The following is a 22,866-nucleotide window of genomic DNA, read 5'->3' as shown; positions in this document are numbered from 1 at the left end:
CAGCCCCAGGGCAGGACTTCTGGACTCCCAGTCCCACCCAGCCCCAGCCCACATCTCCTCGGCTGCGCAGGGGTTAACTCACTCTCCCCTGGGACCAGATTGTCTCACGTGTAGGTTAGTCCCCACTGAGATCCCTTATCTCTGGAGATGTTGGTGGGGATTCAGATGACTATGATCTCAGCAGTGCAATAAGTGTAATTAGCTTTTGTGGTTTTAACCAAGCAGCCCCATCTCTCCTCAGACAGCAGGGGACCTGCAGACACTGCACACAGATAAGATATCACAGGGCAGACTGTCTCCAGAGCCAAGCAAAGCAGTGTGAGGAAAACAGTAAAGGGGACAGACCCCTTTGTCCCTGCAACCCATAGCTTTTGAGACAAGATGCATTTAAGGGAAACCATCTCGGTTTGTACAGGCTGTAGCCGGTGGCAGGACCAACCAGAGGGCACACAGAGGTCCATCCACCTCCTAGGGAGACTTTGTGGCCCCTCTGGAGAGCAGAGTATACAGTCTCTTCAGTCAACCAAGAGCACTGGAACTGAGGACCTCTGGCCCTGCACAGGACCTGCATCACCTCCCCATGCTCTGAAGGACAACCAGCCCCTACCAGCCTGAGGCACATCCAGGAGGAAAAGCTCTCCAGCAGGGCCCCACGTTCTCTGCTCCAGCCCATACATCCTCCTCTGCCCCAGGGGTGACCATGCAGTTGTTGCCCCAATGCTGGTCAAAGAGCTCCTGAGTTGAGCTGGAGCAGGAGCTGTTCCTACATGCCAGGCTGTTCCTACATGCCAGGCTGGCCATAGCCTGCTCAAATATCATCTTAGACGGCAGAGAAGACAGTGTAGAAGTGTTACAGAGTGCCAGGACACACATGCTGGGGTGCTTTAACCTGGTCAACCATGAAAGACCCATCAGGATGTGCGTCCTTTATGCAAAGCCTGTTGCCACACCTCTCTAGACCTTCAGTGCTGCCACGGGTACACCAAAGCCACAGCACAGCTCTCCAGCAGAGCAGGGACTCCCTGGGCACCAAGCAATATGAGGACTGGGACTCCAGGGGTGTCCCAGGGCCAAGATATGCAGGAGGAACACAAAGCCTGAAACACAGAGTGGTGCCCTGCCCCACCAGCTCCAACAGGCCCTATTGGGCCTTCAGAGTCCTCTAGATGTTGGGCAGTTCCTGAAGGTTTGAACTGCTTGCACTGCTCTCCAGGCTCCCAAGAGGCAGGCCCCAAGCAAAGTAGGCATCAAGCAAGAGGTGTGAGCCAAGCTCTGCTGCCTAACCAGGAACAGATGACCACTGACGGTGCCAGAGGTATGGCCTGGTCACAGCCCTGAACCACAGTAACCAGACTTGTCACCCTCCGTGGAAAGGGAGTTACAGTTCAGCAGTGCCTGGAAACCTTTATCCTGAGTTCTCAAGGGGGTGGGCTCGGGTGACCCCCAAGGGTCCCCTTGCTGGGGACAGAGGACACGGCTACTTCACATATTGCAGAGCTGCCTCAGACACAGCTGGAGAGGTCCTTGTGGGAGCCATCACCACATGAACCCCTCTGCTCCTTCCCAAACCACCTGCTCTCTGTCCAGACAGGGCAGCCTGAAAACAAAACTTTCTCACAGAGAGACAGCAGTTGTACTGCTATTCTGAGGCCAGGCTCCAAGGTCCCAACCTCCAGTGTCCCAAAGGGGCAATCTCGTGGCTGTCTGGAGCTGCCCTGCAAGGCGCTGCAGGGCCAGGAGACCAGGGAGGTCCTCCTCACCCAGGGGGTGAATAACCAGGAGAGGATGCAGGTACCACGAATGGACATCGTGGGTTTAGGAGGGGCTGAACAGTCTGCCAGTGGATGACAGATCAGCATTTCAGCCCCAGGGCAGGTGAGGAATAGAGTCTATTATAGACAGCAGCTGTCTGGAGCCTGTCAGGGCTTGGAGATGCTATATGAGGAATATGTAGATGCTGCATCATTGCATGGTGAGCTCTCCTTTAGCCATGCTGATTTGTAAGTTCAGCACCCAGACAGTTGTCACACACATCACCTCGTCAACCCTCAGCTGGCACAGATTGGGAGTACTGCTGGGAGTAAAAGGCACTTTGGGCAAGGCACACTTCACAGTGTGCTCAAACATCATGTTATCAAGGTGGGCCGAGCGATAAACCTTGTGAGGGACATTCAGACTTCTGAACCAACAAAGCAGGGGACACAGCTGCTTTCTTGCTCCTGAAGAAACTGCACCATCATTGCCAAAGTGCAAATTGAGATAGCTTTAGTAAAAAAAAGGTGACCTCCTCTCACTGGCTTGTTTCCCACGTCAGCTATTGCCCTTGGTCAGAGAGACCAGGAAAGCCCAGCCTGTCTGGTAAAAAGCAAGATGGAGAAGACAGGCAGAGGTTCAGGTCTCTCAATTTGATGCTTCTCCCCAAAGTACCCATGTGCTAACGTGAATTGAAATGTCACATTCCCCGGGGCATGCCAGTGGGCGACACCTGCACAGCCATCCAGATCCAGCAGAGGAAATACTCGGTGAAATGGAAATATTCTTCATTGAGCTATTGCAAAAGGAGTCAGGGACAGAAGAAACAAAACTGCCCCGTCACCCAGAAAGCCTTTGGACCTTCCTGCTGTCTCCTGGAAGACAAGCAGATGATAAAGCCCCTGTTTTCTGAGCCCAAGTTCCTTTACAGGACAACTCATGGGATTTCCCTGAACTGTTCCATCTGGAAGTAGGGCATTTCTGTTCATAGCTTTTCAGGGACATAAACTCACCATAGCTCTGGACGTGAGCTCCCCATCCAGGAATCCACCTCCTTCTTGTATCTGTGTATTAACCACACCTGCAGCTCTAACTCCAACATCCTTTCTCATCAGGCAAGTGAGTATTCCCTTTTTGAGAGGCATTTTTATCAGAAAACATGAATATGGTGGAAGCTCCATCTATTAGGACTGGTTTCAAGAAAACTTGGTCAGGATTAGGCTGTCTGTAGGCCAGGAAGATACTTCTGGTCAAGGAGCACACAAAGTCCAGAGATGCCCTACTGGTCACAGCAGTTCCCCAGGCTTTGGAGCAATAGATCCCAGTTTGCCACTGGGTTCAAAGCATGCTCTAAGCAAACCATTGCTGTGAGGGGATAACAAACTAATCTCCGTCTCTTTGGATCTATTCTTCTTTGTGTACATACTTTGGCATTTTTTCAGTCCAGAATGCTTGCAAAGCTTCAAGGCAGGCTGACTTGTGGTTAATCTGGTACAGGGCCCTCTTCTGCCACAGGGGTTTAAACCAGTGTCCCTTGGGTGACACAACTATTGGCCACACACTCTCATATTGCACAGGACAGGTAAACCCAATCCTGCACTGCTCTGATCTTTCCAACCATACCGGGGAGACAAAGACCATGATGCCTTTTCGGTCCCCGAGCAGCCACTGTGAAACATCTGGCCAAACCAAGTTATTTTGTAGTAGCTCGAGTGCTTAATTACCAGATCTGAGACCAGCAGCTTTCCTGTGCAGAAAAGCTTTGCTGTGCTGCCTCGGTACCAGGGAATTAAGACTGCATGGGCAGCATCCTCCCCACCTCACCTCATTGCTCTGCAACTCTGTGTCCATCCCTGTCCCGTGGTCCCTTTCAGTGCTCACAGTCGTTCTCCAGAAGACTGTTGTGTTTATAGTTTATTAATTAAGGAGATTTTAATACACCTGTGATGGATTTGTAATGGCTTTTATCAGAATTTACAGGGAGTTATAGAATACATATCAGAGTTTCGACATTCTCTTAATTAGCACCCAAGCAAATAAGAGTGTGCTAGATCTGGAGATCTTCAGGGCCTCAAGCTTGCTGTCTCAGAGCCACTGGAGATGTGAGTGTAATTTCAAACAGTTAAGGCTGCTTGGAAGGGCACCTCCAAGGTATTTGTCATCACTTTCAAAACCCTTATTTACTCTCCGCTGTTTCCAAAAAACCCTCTGGGAGCTGGGAAATGAATCTATATTCCTACCAAAGCCCATCACATGGACATCCTGTCTTGCTATTTTTAGGGATGCTTGTGAAGGTAGGCTGCACCCTGCTCTGTTATTTCAGGGTCTGGCTAGCCTGGAACTGCCCATGCTGACTGTTACTGGGGGGTCCTGGAGGAGAGCCCAGATGCATGCCTTGTCTCATTCTTTGAGAGCTCCTGCACTGCTGACCCCAAAACATTTGTCTTACACAGAGGCAGATGCACACTGAAAACTGTAATAACTTCAAAAAGCTGCGGGGGACACCCTGCACCAGGGCCACACAACTAGAGCCATCGACAGTGCTCCCCAGGTGTGTTCTGCTTCCCCAAAGCCACCCGTGAAGCTGCCGAGCTCTGCAGCTGGCACAGCCAACACAGGTGTGGTGGGAACGCTGCAGAGAGAGGCACAGCCACACAGGCTGCAGCTCGTGACAGTAACAGATCTGACATGACGGGGAAGGCTGCAGCACGGATGGGCCAGCAACCACAGCAGGGCCCTCCTGGGATGTGGCTATGGTCCTTGGTTATTCAGCCATGCTGAAATCCATCTTCTTTGCACTGTCACTCCTGCCCACGCTGTAATCACACCTTTATTTTGCTCCGTAGACACCTCCCAGGGGCAGCCTGTAAACTCAGCCCTTCATCTTAGTCTCTAGCCCGAGCTAGGATGGTCCCATCAGTCACTGACAGCCTCAGCACACGGGATTCCCTTCAGCTCATCTGCTGCACATGCAGCTGGGCAGGGGGCTCCCTCCTGCAGCACCATCTGGATCAGACCCTGCCGAGCTGCCCTCCCCAAGGTAGAGGAGCTGTCCCTGTCCCCAGCACTGCGAGCAGCTCTTGCCACTGAGATGTGTCCCTGCTGACAGGGGCAGATTTGGGGCACGGGGCAGCTTGTGCTGACAGCGAGGTTGAGCACAGGAGCTGCTGCCTGCAGGGAGCATCTCAAGACTCCCCGGAGGATCCAGCTCCTCATCTGTGTTCCCAGAGATGGAGCATACACCACTGATGCCCACTCCCCTCCCAGAGGTCCCAGCTTGATGCCCAGAGTGACATTTCCCAGGAAGAGAACAGCACAGTAAATTCAAAGGTTAAATTTGCATATTTCCTGGTGCTGCTCAAAAGAGCCAGGCAGCTGTTGGAGATGGACTGCTGCCAGACTGCTGCACGGGGAGCGCCAGCACCCTGTGCCCACCAGGGCTGAGGGATCCTTTCAAGTGGCACCGTGCAGCCTCTGCAGGGGCCTCTGGTTCTGAGAGGCACAAAAGCAAAGGACCACGAGCAGTGGAGAGGTTGAAGTTTTGTCCATGCATTTGTAGAGCATCCCAGGCCATGGAGGAGGATACCTCCTGGGAACAACCAGGACTGGATGTGTCCTAGGAAGAAGCAATGAAGGCAATTCTGTATTAACAAGCACGACATCTGCTTTCAACAGTGTGCCTGGGACTGCATCTCTCCAATAATGCACCCAGGGAGGCCACAAAGAGTCTCTGCAAAAAGCTCCAAGGGCTACAGGCTCAGCAAAACGCTGCACATTAAATACCCTTTATAGTGCATGCAGGAGGACCATTGAAAATTCAAATGAACAAGCCAGGAGTGAATCACACGACAGGGGAGGGTTGGCTTCAGCTGAGCAGGAGCAAAGCAGCAGCCAGGGAGTGCTCTCAGTGGGATAGGGCTCAGGCTCAGCCACAGGCTTCAGAAACACAGCGAGAAACTCCTGCAGCACACATGGTGGGAGAAGCAGAGGGCCTCCCCCAGAGCGTGGGCACAGGACCACCCGGCGGCACCAGTTTCCCAGTTCAGCAAGGCTGAGTGGCTCAGCATCAGCCTTTTGGTAATGCTGAGCAAAGTGTATCCACCACTGATAAATGTGCATTCAATATTCAGCTTTACCTTCTACCTTTTCTTCCCAAGCCCTGTTTATGCTCCTCTGGACCTTTGTGTCAAGCTTAGAAGAATAACAACTCGCTCTCTCATCTGCTTAGCAATTTCTTCTAAAGCAAGAAACCAACGTGGAGATACTGAAGAGGGAGAAGGTCTCAAGGATGCACCTGCACCCACAGCGCTGGGGTGAGGAAAAAGATGGACAGTGCTGAGGCTGGTGGCACCCACTGCTTGTTTCCTGAAGGAGCCACCCAGCTGGCTCTGGTGATGTCCCCTCCTTGCAGGATGCAGGCAGCAGGGCTGTCTCACAGCCTCAGCTCTCCGCCACCTTGGCCAGCAGCAGGAGAGCCTGCAGGCTGGCATTGCTGGATGTTTTCTTGAAAATATAAATACTTGGCCCCTGCTGGGACCTTCCGTGGCCTTTCAGCAGGACCTCGAGGGAGGCAGCTCCGTAGGACTCTCCTGCTAGTGAAACACTCTCCTCCTACGCTTCTCAGCGTGTTGCCATCTGGCTGTTGCACTACAGGGAACAGCCGAGCTACCGTCCCCGTGCCACTTGTCACTGTGCTATCGCCTGTGTACTGGAGCCTCCAAAACCACCAGGTCCAAACCACCAGGTCAGGCAGGGCTTTGCCAGCTTGCCCCCACACACACCCTGCCCCTGCAGCAGGCAGCAGTGCAGACCAGGTGCCCAACAGAGCCTGTCATCAGCCTGTATTCAGCATAGCCATAACTATTTCTGTTCTGCATCTCTGATTTTTCTGTCTCTTTGGGGTGCCAAGCAAGCTGCAGACCCTTCCCCCGCATGTGATGAACAGTGGGCTCATCCCAGGAATATTTTCACCCCTGTCCCATGACAGAAATGAAGGCAGCCTTCCCTGCATCACTTTCCAGGACCTGCTCACTTCTCCAAACATGCATGCTCTGCTCACACAGCTCAGTATGCGTGTGCGTATGCATCCAGGCACACACACACTCTCTAATGGACACCTTGGTCTTACAACTATGCATCCAGCCTCACGATCCAGAAGGGCCTGGAGGGCCACTGCAAGGCAGCACAAGGCTGTGCTTGGCACAAACACCCCATCTTGCCCATCACCTCTCCCTTCCCAAGCAGGAGAGGTGCGGGGGAATGCAGCAGAGGGAGCTGTGGATCACGCGAACTGCTCAGGCAGGCTGAGCCAAAGCCTGGCCAAGGCCCTCTCACAGGAGCTGTCGGGGTGCACTTGCAAACACTGCTCATCTCCTTTGCCTCCGTGTCAGTTTTGACACTCACAACAAGGCGCAATTTTCCTTACCGTGTCATTTAGCTTCCATCATGTTGAGAGATTCCTGTGCCTTCATCGTCTCCAATTATCACTTCCCACCTCTGCCGGTGCCAAGTGTCAGGCTCCTTCCTTTAATTCACAGGATTCTCAGTTTTACAGAGAGCAGTAAATGCCTGAGCTGCTCCAGCCTGGCACACAGGGAGAGCTCATATGTCTTCTTTAGCAGTCCAGCACTGCGTTCCCCAAGCTCAGGGCAACAGGACTGTCAGAATGTCCCATCTCCTCCCCTGGGGACATTCACCATGCACCTGGTCTCTTCTGAACCCTGGGAATATGGGGACAAGCAGAGGTGACTACTGTCCCCCTCCTCTCCAGATAGCAGGACAGCAACACGCTGACATGGGTGTATCAGGAGGGGCTCGTGCTGCAGCCACGCGGCGAGGCAGCGGGGGGCCACTGGCCCATGGCCTCTGCGTGTCATGGGCTAAATGATCCTTCTGACAGCAGGTCGCCAGCAGAGCTGGACCTTGTGCCCCAGCCCCACACTTTGCTCACTGGCCTGTGCCTTGCCTGCATTGCAGCAGACAGCAGCAGGTGCCCAAGCGCATCTACGCCCATTTCCCACCAGCACAACAAGCAGAAAAAAACCCCACCCTCACCCCTATATTTTGTTTTATGAGTTTTGGCATCAGTGCTTTCCCCTCACTGAGACTGGGGCTTTACAAGTAGGAAATGGGGCACAAAGGCCTGTGGCGAGGGGGTCATATTCAGATGAACAGCAGCAAAGCCTTCATTTTAGGAATACAGGAACAAGATAAAAAGGCTCAGAAACCAAAGCTGACATAGCGCAGACATGTCCATCTCAGCTGCAGCAAGAGGAGGGAAGAAGGTCTGCACAGGGAAATGAGCCCACAACATGCAGAGAGCTGCCTTGGTGGGTACCTGCTGCATGTTTGCCATAGAACATGTGCAGAAGGCAGGCACCAAATACATCAGGGGGTTGGGATGCCCCTCCAGCACCGAAGGCAGAGAGCAGCAGCACAGGGAGCGCTGGGGAGCCCCAGCTCCTCCCAGGGTTTGCCAGCCCTGCAGCCCACCACACGACCCCACAGCCAACATTTCACATCGGTGGCCAGGCTGGAGCTGGCAATATATGCTCTGTGGGATGCTCACGACAATAAAAATATGCCAGGTGCACCTAGGTGAGAGAGGTGAGCCCAGCCCTAATACCCATGCAAACACACCGACCTGCCACCAACTCACACGTGCTGTGACAGCAGCATACCCTGCTCTCACCTCCTCCCAGAAAGAGAAAATCCCCCATGCATGTGATATGAGCGTGCCAAGCAACTTGTTCACCCCCTTCCCACAAAGGCTGGAGGTACAGGTTCCTCTTCTCCGTCAGTCCAAGGTGGGCATGGGTCAGGAACTCCTGGACTCCCTGTATTTATGGGAGCTCCTCAGGAAAATTTATCCAAGGTCCTCAGGAAATGACCAAGCGAACTGCTTTGAGGAAGACTGTGTTCCCCGCAGCCCAGCTGGCCACCCAGAAGCTTAGGATTAATTGTAAGCCTAGCAAAACACTAGGAAAGCCAAAAATAAATACAGAGAAAGAAAAGCATTTCACACTGGAAAGCCATGGCCAAGTAAAGTCAGTCTCTTCTGGGCTGATTCCCAGGAGGCAGCTCAGATTCATTTATTCTGCCACTCATATAAATGTCTCTCTTTGGCTGAGCTGCTCCCTTGGTGCTTTCTTCCAACCTAGGAGAACAAGGGCCCGTTATTCAGACCCAGAGCCGCTTGTCGAGGAGGAAAGCAGAGCCCCAGCAGCACCCCCAACCCCAGCCTCTTCCTGTTTGCACACCGGAGAGGATGCAGCCTCAGTAAAGCCAGATAGTGACTGCTGACCTGGGGCTGCCGTTTAAATAGCCACTGCCCAATTTCCAGGCACTGCATTTCAGTCAGAGCACAGTGAGCTCTAGGCAACAAACAGCATGCCACAAGAGGAAAGGTTCGCGTTATAATGACCAGAAGAGATGGTTCATCCTGTGGGTAACACTGCACCCAAAGATATTACCCCTTCCAGCGTTAGGTGCAAGCCACAGGGCTTTGGCCAGGCTCTGAAGGCTCACTTCATTGCACGATGTCAGAAACTGAGGCTTGAAAACGACACCTCAAAGCCTGTGAGAGCTGACACCACCCCGACAGGCTTGACTGACAGAATCCCTTTGCTCTCTACTAATGCTGTTTCACCCAGTGGCCCTAAAATACATTTAAATGGAACTAGCCAAGCAAGGGATTCAGTCTCCATGGGTGGGGAAGAGTGGTGTGGCCCCAGTACCTTGGGTGCTTGGGCAGGGAACGTCCCACACCACGGGCAGGCTGCCTTCACCACAGCGAAATGGGCTACTTTGCAGACCTTTATGTGCCCCAGGACCAGGTCTGCAGGGGAGCCAAAGGAGCAAAAGAAAACCAAGAGGCAAGGCAGATGTGCAACATCAGAAGTCAGGCGATGCCCTCCTGCCTGCTGGCAGCTCCCATCCCCTGCAGCAGGTGACACACAGGCAGCCAACAGGTGTCAAAATCCTGCATGCCCAGCCCAGGAGCAGCCCTGTCCCAGGCTGAAGTGATGGCAGATCTCATCCTGCTCCCGATCCACCTTCTGGCACCCCCCCGCCATGGGGTGGTGGTGGTGGAGAGCAGGTCCCAGCAGGCAGCACCCAGCTCCCCCGTGGCACAGCGCTCTGCCACCATCCATCGCCAGCACTCGGGACCGTGAGCTGCTGTAATTACCATTATTAATTCTCCCCTCCCTTCAGGATGTATTAGCTGCAAATTGAGAAACGGGGGAGGGAGGAAGGGAGGGAGCGACAGGAGTCCCTGGACTTGATAAATCAGCTGCTGGCGGAGAAGCGATGCCTGCACCTCGGTGCGCGCACGGCGCAGCCCCAGCCCGCAGCCCAGTGCCTCCCCCCAGCTGGCTCCCACCCCACCCAGGGCCCCAGCTCCAGCCCTGCTCGCTGAAGCAGACCCTCGTTAGCCAGGGCCGAGGGATTTGGCTGCTCTCAATTAACACCATGTTTGCCCCGAGCGAGCCGAACATTGCCTGCAGAGGCATGCAGGAACAGAAACAAAGGTGTCAAAGGCAGTCGGTACGACGCACTCAGAAGGCACTGAGGGGCTTGTGTTTGCGTCACACCACTCTGTGGAAAAGTCCTGAATTCAAACCGGATCTGTTAAGCTATTCCAAACCTCATGTGGTTCCACCTTCGCCCAAATTAAAGCCAGGTTGGATGAAGGTGACTGGGAACAGAATTAAACAAATTAATGATACGAGTGCCTGCATGGACCTGAAGCAATTGCCCTTGGTGGTGGCCAAGGTCTAGTGGTTCCAGAGAGGTCCCAGCCCCACTGCCAGCAGTCAGAGGAAGCTGTCCCACCTGAGGTTATGGAAAGAAGGCTGCCAAACCTCTCTCAGACTGAGGGGCCCTGAAGACCCTTGCCAGCCCCCAGGACAGCCATTTCCAAAGCATCTCAAACCACAACTTGCAGAGTGCATCTGCTGACGTCCAGGGCTTCAGCCCCTCACAAGCACAAGGCAGCCGTAGGATATGACTGGAAGAGCAGAGTGAGCCCCCGTGCTAACATTTGGAGACCTCACTGCTGAGAGCAGAAATGGCCTGAAAGAACAAAGGGGAAAGTCCCCACCTGTTTGAAGCCTGCTGGTTCTGCAGCGAGGCTGCTGACCTGTGGCTGCACTTGCTCGGTGGAGGAGGCGAGAGTGCCTTGCAATATAACCAGAGAGGTTTCATGTCACTCCAGACAAACAGCTCCACAGACCAGGACTTGAATGTTCTTATGCAGCACAAAGGGAGGCGGGGACCAGTAAGTAAAAGCCCGCTTCACATTACCCTCCTGACAAAACAGGCCGCTGTCAAATTGTTTGGAGACTGTGAACGACAAGAGCATTCACAGCGCACAGACTAATGCCTTTCCTCTGAAGGGAAAGGGACAGACAGCCCTCTAGTGTAAAGCCAATGCTAACCATGTTTGTACAAGCATGGGAAACGTCAAGCATCAATCACGGCCAGCCCCGTGCCGGACACGCACGCTTGGAAAGGAACCTGTGCCAGGGAGGGGGCTTTGCTCCCCATCACTGCTTCTTCCATCACCCCTAAAAGCAGGATGCTGCCATGGAGATGTGCTGCTGGCTTTCAAGCGATCATTTTGCTCTGCAGACAATGTTAACAAACTATGCATTTGTTATTATGATTTCAAAAGACACCTTCTGACAGAGGAGCCTTCATAGCCTGACACCAGCACTTCCAAAAGGCTTCTGAAATCCTGGCTTGCGTGGCAGCCGATGGCATGTCTCTGACAAAGCCCCCTGTGGTGCCTGGAAGCAAAGAAAACTGGATCTTGGGCCTCCAAAGATTTTTCCTTTCCTCCCCCTCCTCCCATCTATTTAAGAGTCAGGCTGGGTTCGCATCTTTACTGCGCACGTTGCTGTGTTATGCGCGCGGTGTATTGTACGTGGCTCTGATCATCACTCACGGCCTTAAGAAAGACGCACAATTAAAATCAATATTTAAAGTCATCAAACAAGCACACACAAATTTTAACAGCCACACAATTCACTCTGACATAACGACGCAGGGTGCAGAGTCGAGAGCTGTGTTGGAGTGCCGAGAGCACAGTTCTGCCCACAGTCTTCAAAATTTAATGAAAACACACCATTTTTAAGCACTTTCCCAAATCCAGCTCACAAAATCTGTCACTTTGATGTGAATGGTCCCAGTCTTAGACTAATCAGTCACTTTTACTTTCTCTTTAGTAGCTAAAGACGCAAATGAACTCCCAGCAAACTGCACAGCTTCAGGAGAAGAATTTAGCAGCCAGATGGCTCCTGCAAAAGATTTGTTCTTAACAACAACAAAAAAAAAAGTTAACTAGTTTCCCCAACGAGCAGCACACGGGAGAGGATCTGACACATCAGTAAGCAATTCTGAGCTGCTATCTCAGAGCATCACTTCTACTGTATTAGTGCCCTGTCTTCCTAGACCATCATGTAAATTATAATTATTACTAATAACTGATCAGTTAGTACACATCCATGCTGGGCACTATAATTATCCTGTGCACTCAGGAAAGGAAAGAAAGCATCAAATTCGAATGCAAACATTCCTTAGTTTCCAAAGGAAGGTGTAACACAAAGAGATGAAAGAAACCACAATTGTTAAAAAGGCATCAAAATTCAAAGAGCCATCCGAGGGAAGGTCGAATTCCCCCGAGATGGAGCAAAGCTGTGACTGGCTGGAAACTGCCATGCAGGCGGTGAACCTCACTACACTGGTGTGATGTGTTTGTTTTCTCTTTTTTTTTATCTCCATGTGGAATGATAGCTGTAGATGGGTATCAAAACATAGCTGACAATAAAGATACTCCAGACTTTCGTGGAGACCTCTGTAGATAACGTACAGAAACATGCAGTGCAAGGCAGTTTTTCTGCAAGGAAGCAAACAGCAAAACAAGGATCATTTAGCAAAAGGACTCTGACCATCTAAGGATGGTGGTGGTGGAAGGAAGAAGGGATCCCATGTCAAGGGTTGGTTTCTTCTTAGCTGTCTATGCTGGAATTTGGGCAGAAGCAAGGGAAACCAACCAGCAGAGGGGTGGCCTGGGGGCTGTGGTGCTTCCCAAGATGAATATGAGCAAATGGTGGCTCTAATGATGAATACAGCAACTACATCCGGGGGCTGTGTCAATGGGTGTGTGGATAGCAGAGTGAGGGCAGTTATTGTCCCACTCTGTTCAGGACTGGGGAGCTGCAGCTTGAACCCTGTGTCCAGCTGTGGGCTGCTGAGCCCAAAACAGACATGGAGAAACCAAAGTGATCCAGTGGAGAGTTATGTAGGTGGTCAGGAGCCTACAGCACACATCCTACAAGGTCAGGTAGAGGGAGTCAAGGTGGCTGAGTCAGGCAAAGAGGATGTGAAGGGATAATCATATAGTGGCCTACAACTACTGAGGAAGCAGTAATGTTGGAGCTGAACACTCCCTCGTGAGGCCAGGTGACACAGCAAGGAGCCGTAGCCAAGAACTGCAGTTTGGGAGATTCAGTTTGGACATCAGGAAAAGCTTCTTAATCCACTCCTGCACTGAAAAAGGCCAGAAAGCCTCTGTTGTTGGAGATTTCAAAGACTCAGGTAGGGAAAGACCCCGCTGACTGAAGCTGCCACTGGTGACAGCCGTGCTCAGAAGGGGAGGCTGTGCTACAAGCGCCAGAGAGCCCTTCCCACCAGCACCTCCAGGGCTGTGGGGTTTGTCCTCAGAGAGGTTACTGCCACTGCACCACATCCAGGAAAGGTTTCCAGCAAACACTGGGTTTGAGGTCTATAGGGAGGACTGGCAGCAGACATGGTGCTATCTAGTCCCCATTGCTAGACAAGATCAACAACGTGTGCCTACACGAGGTGAGAAAATACCATTTTTGCTTTATACCAGAAAACTGTGCAGCAGCCTGGAGTACTTGAGTGCTGCCCAGTCTGAGAGGGAGGTACTGCCAGCTCCAGAAAATGGGAAATTGCACTTTTTTTTTTTTCTTTTGTTCTCTACTGCATAAAACCGGATGGAGTAACAGAGGGTATTGTTGCATTTTTGAGGCTTTTAGCAAATGAAATCTGAGAAATTGCTTTAACTAACATTGGTGTGGGAGACCATGCTGGGAGAGCTGTAAATAGTTCATAAAAAATACCTCCAAGTGCTCCACCTCCAAAACGCAGCCAGAAAAGTGGACACATCCGAGACCAAAATGTCAGGAAATGCCTTCTGTCTTACCCAGACTGTGACCCCACTCTCAGCTCCTTCTTGGTCTCAATTTAGAGGACTTATAACAAAAGATTGAGAGCAACTCTTTGCTCAATCAGATAACGACAGGACAAGGGGAATGGTTTTAAACTCAAAACAGGAAGATTTAGATTAGAGGTTAGGAGGAAGTTCTTCCCTCAGAGGGTGGAACAGGTTGCCCAGAGAGATTGTGGATGCCCCATCCCTGGAGGTGTTCAAGACCAGGTTAGATGAGGCCCTGGGCAACCTGATCTAGTGGGTGGCATCCCTGCCTATGGCAAGGGGTTGGAACTGGGCGATCTTTGCGGTCCCTTCTAACCTGAGCCATTCTGTTATTCTGTGATCAACCTCCGTGCCTTCTCCTGACACCACAAGGACAACCACTCACTCCCATCAAGCATGGTCCCAAGCACTACATGCACCATCACTCCTGCTCTGACAGCTCCACCACTGCCGTATCCAGTGACAAAGAAGTACCTTGACCATGCCAAAGGGACATGGGACATAGTCCTGATGCAGGCCGGGTGGAGAAGGGTTTGAGCAGCCTTAGCCCAAAAGATGAACAAGTCTGAGCTATGGGTGAGGAGGGGACAGCTCCATCCTTGGTGGCACAAGCCCTTGAGCAACCTGATCAAGCTTTGACATCAGCTGTTGTAGGAGCAGGCTAATTAGAGACCTTCAGACACCTCTCCCAAAGTGTTCAATGAATTTTTTGAAAGCAAATCTCCTGTAAGCCCTGCCCTGCCTGACCCATGTAGAAAAGACCCTATCGCTGCTGGGGGGAAAGGCTGCAGCCTGCTGCTTGCCAGTTTTCAGGCTGATGTCAGCCCCATACTGTTGAGCTCCCAAGAAACTATACTAAAAATCACAAGATGCAAGTATTTTCTTGCTTTCAAAATTCTCAATGTTTTGCACATGCTTGTGTAATGATTTGGCTTTTCTTGACAAGCAGGAAGGCTGCAAAATAAAACTGAAGTACTTTTCTAATCCCTTGATTCCAGGAGCAGAGACCTAAGAGAGAGAGTAAATACCATAAAATCTGCTGGCACTATTGTTCAGCTCCAAGCTGCAATGCAAAGGTTGTGGGGAAGGCAGCCCAGACCAGAGAGACAAACCTGCTGTTGATGCAGCAACACCCCTAAGGAGAACATCATCAGTCTTGTTGCCTGCCACTGTGTCACTGCTGAAGAAGCGACTGGCAACAGCGCAGACCTGCACGTTTTAGCTCTGGGCTGACCTTTACGCACATTCTGGGTCCACTGGGAGATAACTCAGCATCACTCTCCCAGTGTTAGAGCTGGAAAAACAGAAACTAAATCACAGGAAAGCTGGCTGACCTACTCAAGGATACAGGGAAGTCAAAAGCAGACTCCAGAAGCCCGGATTTCCAGGAGCTTTCTAAAGGTAAAATGAATAGGGACAAAACCCATGTACACCACATGCCGACGCTTTGTACCTTAAATCCAGGTGGGACGTTTCTATGCATGCTGTGCACACACCAAATGAAGTATCTGTCACTTTGATGCCACCCTGCTCTGAGTCCATGTATCATCCCTGTACACCACATCATGGATAATCAGCCACACAAAATTCATGCTGCTGCATGTCCCTGTCACCATAAGAAGACACCAGCGCAAGCTGAGGTGAGTTTGCACATTTTAGCAAAGTCAGTAATGAATTGGCTTGCCATCTCTACGCAAACATGGGAGGATCCACCCTTTGCTTCTTTTTGCTGACTGTGACTTTTCAGCACAATTGCCTCTCTTTTCCTTCAGTCTCTGGAAACCTCCAGGAGTTGCAACCATAAGCATGAAAGGGAAGGAGAGGTTGGGCTCTGCACATCGCAAGCTCCCTCCTCCCTCCCACACTTGTGTGTGGCTGTAACGTGTTTGCCCTGAAGCCCAGTTACTCACAAATCCCAGACAGATCCAAGTGGCTCCAGGACACAGCACGGAGCTTTCATGTGGACAGGAAGGAGAAGCCTGAGTGCAATTCCCAGCCCTTGCAGGCACCATACTGTGATGCTGCCTCTTACGGCTCCTCTTTGCAGTGGCACAGGATACTCCTGCTCCACTGTACACATGTCTCTTGGATAAATAAACCCCTTTACAAACATCAAAAGAAGCACTTGGCACTCAGAGATATGTCTTAATGAAGGTGACAGCAGCAGAAAGCATTGCAAATCCAAGGGGAAGAGAACGCACACCTAATTAGAGCATCTCCTTTCTTCTCCCTTCAGTTCCGCCTCCGGCTGGTTGTGCAGGGTGAATCCTGCACTCGGGCTGCAGCTTCAGCCTCTCCTCCAGGATGCACCACACGGCACGGCAGGGCTGAGGTACACAAGCAATGGGCACAGCAGCCACAGGAAGGCTCAGCACAGAGATTAGAGCTCAGCTCTTTGCAATCTTCCTTGTCCTGCTTTGTGCTCAGGCTCTGGCTCAACTGATTTTCCCTTTCCCTCCTCCTCTCCTTCAAGGCTCAGGGTGGAAAGGGGAGGAGGATGCTGTGCTGTTCAGGGCTCCCACAGCAGTATTACCATGCCTGCAGGGCGCATGGCAGCGAGCCTGAGAGCTGGGCTCAGGAACATCCTTCCCCTTCCCTGCCCCTATTTTATTATCCCATGCTGCTTCTGAGCCAGAAAAGGCGGAAAATTCACAGAGGTGCTGCTGGATTCGCAGATTTTGCTTATCGTTTTCAAAGGCTAAATGGCTGAAATTATCATTGGCGTCAGTAGATGCTTACAGAGGAATGAGACCATCGTCGCTAGTGCACTGAAGTGTTATGGGAGACGTCTGTGGGGATGTGAATTGTGGACCCACACAGACCTCCAACCAGCTTCCAGCTCAATGGTGAGCCACCAGGCTGAGCATCTGGACACACAACCATTCCCATTGCCCCTTCTGAGCAGGTAGCAGGGCAGGTAGCAGACCAAAACAGAGGGAGGCACCTCGGTGGTGCAGCAAACTGCTCCCTTCTTCCCCATGCTTCTTCCCACTGCTGTCACCTTTGCACTTTATAACCAGTCTCCTGCACAGGTTCCCAGCAGGATTTCACTCTGGTTATGCTCAAAGAATCTGAGCACAGGATGCAGGTCATTAATGAAGGACGTGGCTTGTAAGGACAGAGCTGCCCTATTCCCTAACGCTGGTGGTCAGCAACTTGTGGGCACCTGCTGCCCACAAGTCACAGCAGTGAAGAGGGCAGCCTAATTTACTTATTTTCTGGATCAGCTTTCTCTGGTGCTCTTAGAGGTCACAAAAAATATCTTAGACATCACAAAAACAGCAGGGACACAACCACATCTGCACTGATACAACCCTGCCGCATGGAGCAACACAATGGCACCTCAGCCTTTTTGCCCCGGTACTTCTCTTTAAAAAGCCTCTCCAAACTTGGATGGTCCCACAGAATATAGGACTCAGGTATTGTTCTGTCCAGTGGGGAATGGGGGACAAAGCTCCCGAAATAATGAGTATCCTTGATATGAATGAATATTGTACAGAAAGGAAACATGAAATAATACCCTGATGAATGGTGTCTTCTCTCAATAAAAAGAAAGCCGTTCTCACATCAGTGAATAGGTATTCTCTGAGTTTGGTGTAGGTTCTCATATTATAGGCTTTTATTTTTATAAGAAATTGTATAAAGAATAAGCATGGAAAAACCTCTTTCAATATAAATAAATTGTGTTAATAAAGCAGTAAGTGCTGAGAACACCAGGTGAAAGCTCTGCCTCTAACTGCCCCTGGTGGCTATTTCTGGCTTACAATGCACTTGAAGCATCCAGGCAGCCCACGGTGGGAAATGTAGTCCAGATGCCATAGGATGGTCATTCACCTAAACATAATCTTCCAAGGTTCACAAGGACTTTACAGTCACAACTCTCAGCAATCCAGGCAACCCAAGCAACTCAAAAACAACAGAGGGAAAAAAAAAACTCAAACTCAAACCCAAACCCTCAAAGCCTTGTTCTATAAATAAAACCATTGTAACACAGTTTCTGTATTTCATTATCTTCAGTGTTTTTTTCACATTATGCTGGTAGCAGCCGGAAGCACAGGGAAAGTCACAGCGCAGAGGAAGGGCTGTGCTGCAGCAGGATCACAAACGGTGCGAGGCAGGAGGCTGTCCTGGGCACCCGTACCACACCCATCACCTGGGTACCGCTCTGCATGGCTGACAGCCTCCCTACAGCATCACGGCAGGCAATCAGCCCACACCCCCAGCTTGGTACTTCGTGCACGCTCACAAAACCACTGCGTGCAAATCTAACGGGTAACCCATACACCTATGGCACAGCGCATAGCGAATGGATGCTGAAATACCAGTATCCGCTAAGGGCCCACAGGAGAAGCCATCACTGCAGCCTGCCCCCAGGGTGTTTTCCTAACAGAAATAAATTGACAGTTTCAGAACTAAAAATGATTCCAATTATCCGAAAGAGATAGGGTGCCATTTGGATCAGCGCTTGGGGATATCCCTTGATCATCACAAATATATTAGCCAGAAAGCCCTCAAAAAAAAATAAAAAAAAATCTATTTGTGTCAGTGATGGAAAAAGGAAGCAAGCTGAAGATGGCACACACGGGAAGAGACTCCACACAGCAAGAGGCTCTGCATGTCAAACACTCCCTTGTCCAGCAGCTTGGACAGCAGTGGAGCTCCTATGCGAGGCTGATCGCTATAGTTAAAAAATTGCAACCCCTGGAGGACTGGCTTTCCAAAAGCACACCTGGCTGGCACACGCTTCTCCAAGCGGCCCGAACCTGCAGAGTGAGAGCGTGTGCTCCTCCAGACATAGGTCTTTATTTCGGGTTCCGCCCGGAGAGGCTGCGAATGGGCAAAGCCACGAGTGCACAGCGGGGCACCCCCAAGAGCAGCCGCAGCCCCCGGCTGCTGCTGCCGGCAGAGCCCCAGCCCCATCCGTCCACACCAGGAGCTGGAAGGGAAAAGCTGTCTCCAGGGCTGCCCGAGCAGATGAAAAAGGGCGATTTTCTGCGGGAGGAGGAGGTTCTGCCAGGCCTCCCCCCCTACCCCCCCGACGTGGGGTCCCCCCGCTGTACCCCGAGCTCCTCTCGCTAGTGGGCACCGAGCTGAGACGGAGCGGGGCGGGGGGGCCCTGAGGGAGGGGCCCTGCGCGCATCCCCGCCGAGCCCCGGTAATCGCCGTCCTCCGCCGCGCTGCCGGTGCCGGGGCTCCCGGAGCCTCCGCGAACTTCCCCGGCCGGAGGCACCCGCAGGAGGCCGGGGCCGGGGCTCAGCCTCCGCTGGAGGCTCGGGAGCGGAGCCTCGATCCTCACCGGCCGGGAGGGGAGCGGAGGGAAAGCCGGGCTGCCCCCGCCCTCCTCGCAGGCGCCGCGGTTCCGGCCACCTCCCCCAGCACGGGCTGTGCCCCTCTGGGAGGCAGCCTTGAGAGCGCAGGTCGCCGCTTCCCCCGGCCCGGCCTCCTTAACACTTTGCCTACCCCAACCTCGGGGGGAGCCTGGCCACCCCAGGGCCGGGCCGAGGCGGGGGGAGGAGGGGGGAGTCCGGAGCAGGGGGGACCTCAGCCCGTAGCCCCGCTCCGGGGATGGAGCCATCCCCCATCCAGCCCCGGTGTCCCCCATCCAGCCCCGGTCTCTCCTCCGCTCCCCCCGCCGCCTCTCCCCGGCCGGGCTCGGGCAGCGCTGCTAGGGGTAGAAGCGTCGCCGGGCCCCCGGGGTCCGGCCCCTCTCCCCCGCGGCGGGACCTGAACGCTCCGCCGAAGAAAGTTGCAAGGAGGGAAGTTCCCGGTGCGGTGCGAAGTTGTGGACGCGCCCGCCTCGCCCTGCACTGCCCTGCCACCCCCCCGGGGAACGGGGGAGCCCCGGCGGCGGGAGGGGAAGGGGAGGGGGGGGGGAGAAGGGAGGGGGACGAGGGGACGCACCTACCTTCAGCTATCGCCCTCTTCATCTTAGGGGTCGGGGAAGGCACGTCTGGAGGCGCAAAGTCGAGCGGCAGCCGGTACAATCCTTGCGAGAGCGGGGCAGATCCTCGTGCAAAAACTTCAGCCCGAGCGCGGAGCGGCGGCGCGCGGGGAGGGGGCTCTCCCTGTGCCGCTGCCCTCGCTCATCGGGGGAATGAGCAGCCCCCGAGCTGGAGTCAGCATCCAGGCGAGGCTCCCCCCTCCCTCCCTCCCTGCCTCCCTGCCTGCCTGCCTGCCTGCCTGCCTCCTCCCTCCGTCCTCCCTCCCGCCCGCCGCACGCACGGGGCCGGGGCTGCGGCGGATCCCGGGGAGGCAGAGCCGGCGGCGGCGGCGGTGGGGAGCGCGGAGCCTGCTGCACTGTATCCCGGGAGCGAGCGAGCGAGCGGGGCGCGGGGCTGGAGAGGCGATGAATGTTTTATGGGATCATGTGGTTTGACGTGAGAGGAATCAGCCTAGATCGGATTTACTGGCTGGAGGAGTGAGAGGGAGGACGGGGGAGACGGGCACGGGATGGAGGGAGGGGCCGCGCCGGGGGCAGCCGGAGCGCGCAGGGCCCCGCTCCGACGGCGGCGGCGGCGGCGGCTCCGCCACGGGTGCCCGCGGTGCGCGGCCGTGGACCGGGCAGGGCGACCGGCGGCTCATTCCTGGAGGAGAGGTGCCCCCTAAAGGAGGCCGCGGATAGGGCCGGTCGGGAGGATGCCGGCATCGGGCCGGCCCGCTGCCCCCCTTCCCGGAGCTTCCCCCCCCTCGCCGCCCGCAGGCAGCCTCCGGAGCGGCGCTGGGAGCCGCCCGCAGCCGGCTCAGCTCGGCTCGGCTCGGCTCGCACTGAAGGCTCGTGGCAGGCGGAGCCCCGGCTGCTGGAAGCCCCGGCGGGGGCTTTTTTCTGCAGCCGGGCTCCGCTCTGGGGAGGCTCCAAGAGACGGCGGAAACCGCAGCGCCCGCACCCGCTGCGCTGCAGGGCCCCGTGGCCGGGCGTTGCTGCTGCTGTGCGGGGCCGCTGCGTTCCCCGGGGAGGCCCGGTAGAGGCAGAGCCCGTGGGCACAGATCCCATCCGAAAGGGAGAGCTCTTCCCCTCTCATCCCGTCCCACCCCCGTGGTTGTGGGACCGTTCTCCCATGTGCAGCCGGGACAGCAGCTTACCTCAGTTTACCTACAAAGCATGATGTTTACACTGGTTGTAGACAAGGTAGGGTGAAGCTGGCTTTTCCATCCTCATCCCTCCTCCTAGCTTCCCTGTCCTGGAACAGACAAGCGCTTACTGCATGGGCAGCTCCCATCTGCAGTAGTCCTGGGTAGCGGAAAGCCAGGTCTCATGAAGTTGAACTCATTTGCTCAGTGGGCAAAGGAAGAGAGAAGGATGGTGCCAGAAAAAGCAGGACATTTTGAACATGATACAGTGGCTCTGGCCCTGCTAGTGAGAGGTTCCAAACTACCAGATATGTATATACATAGGTGTGCATGTACATATAGGTATATGTATGTTATTGAATATTCACTCCTCTCTTACGCTTTCTCACCCTTATCTTGACCACCTCCAGAGCTGCTTGCATGCAGCATTTGTGTTGTGACCATACCTCCCATAGCCCTATAGTATCGGTGTAGGGATGGCCCCAAAATGAGCCAGGAAGCTGGTTCTCCTTTGTACAATGCCTCATCTCATCTCAATCAAAGACCTGTGGATACTTCAATGTGCATAGTCATCTTAAAAAAAAAAAAAAGGTGAAAAAAATGCAACCAAAGGAAGGCCCAGCTGTGCACTTGAGCCAGCTGGAGGTAGTTTATCAAGCGTGGGCTTTAGCTATGCAAACAACCTCATCTGTCCAAAGATTCCTGGGAGGTATGTCTTCTGGATGGCCTCCAGATCCCCTTTGCTGATGTTTTACCCATCATCCACAACCAAAGTGTAAATACAGCGCTGGGGAAAGGCTTTCTTTGGGACATACGGGTGGATCATGAGAAGCGGGACCAGACCTGGAGGGCTGCAGCTGGCAGAGCTCTGGAAGGGGCCCTCAGGTGGGATCAGGGACTGCAGAGCACAGCAGCGGTGTCTTGGCTGACCTGGCTGAATGTAGCTTTTTGTCCCACGGTGTTTGAGGCTTTTTTTGCACCGTGTCATCACAGGACTTTCGGTGGCACCAGAATAGAGATGAACTTGGCTTTTCTCAGGACAGAGCAAAGCCTGCCACGTGTAAATGCAGCCACATTCTCATGCAGCAACACTCGTTGGAGGCCTACGTTTTGGGGACTTGCTGGGAACATCTGGAAGCAGGATGTGCTTTGAGGGATGTGTTGCCCTCGTGAAATCTTTGCACAAGCACTTGTGTCAGGACTGAGTGTGGGGGGAGACTGGGGACACCTACCTCCAGAGCCTGGCTCAGAGGCAGGGCACTGTGGTGCCAGGAGCCAGGCTGGGGAAGAAGCATAAAGGGTGAGACAGGAGGACTGTGAGGTGTTGTCTTCTACTCAGTTAAGATACGTGGGTTCAGATAACTAAGAAAGGTGCAAATAACCCTGTCCAATATGTCTCACATAGCTACCTTGCCTTACAAACCTTATTAACATTTTCTCATCTGTCAGTCAGAGAACCTTCCCCTGCATCAGTCTCCTGAGCCACCAGCTCTTCCTTTCCCAGCTGCAATTTTCACTTCCAGTTCACCTTTGAAAACCCACCAAAAGATGAGCCAGGAGAACTGTAACCACCCAGACACCTGCTAGCATGGTCCAAATGTGAAGGTATAGCCTAGTGCCTTGAGACCCCATTCCCTCTTCCCTGGAGATGGGAGATGACAGCTGGGGAAGGTAAGAGATGCCTGTTGCTCTGAGCATTGTCTTTTCTGCCCCTCTAGAGAGCAAGGGTCATTCCCTAGTTCTCTTCCTTCCCACACCTCCAGATCTTCATAGTCTAATTGCACTCTGTCTTACCTTCTGCT

General features: G+C 53.3%; 1 protein-coding gene across 3 annotated transcripts in view; it reads right to left on the bottom strand.

The window, feature by feature from the left end:
* Positions 1–20,694, bottom strand: part of RTN4R (reticulon 4 receptor) — a 72,555-nt gene extending 51,861 nt beyond the window's left edge. For 2 of the 3 annotated variants that reach the window (XM_068653931.1, XM_068653930.1), the window contains exon 1: positions 19,902–20,680. Coding sequence is in view for 1 of the 3 variants with exons in the window: in XM_068653930.1 (XP_068510031.1) it covers positions 19,902–19,923 (22 nt within the window). In the remaining 2 variants the exon portion in view is untranslated. Of the gene's footprint in view, positions 1–19,901 lie in introns of all 3 variants that reach the window. The other variant, XM_068653928.1, reaches the window with a different exon arrangement.
* Positions 20,695–22,866: the final 2,172 nt, after the last annotated feature.

This window comes from Anas acuta, chromosome 17 (genome assembly GCF_963932015.1).
Source record: "Anas acuta chromosome 17, bAnaAcu1.1, whole genome shotgun sequence".
NCBI lineage: Eukaryota > Metazoa > Chordata > Aves > Anseriformes > Anatidae > Anas > Anas acuta.
Note: the sequence above shows the minus strand (reverse complement) of the source record. Positions and strands in the feature narration are given on the sequence as shown.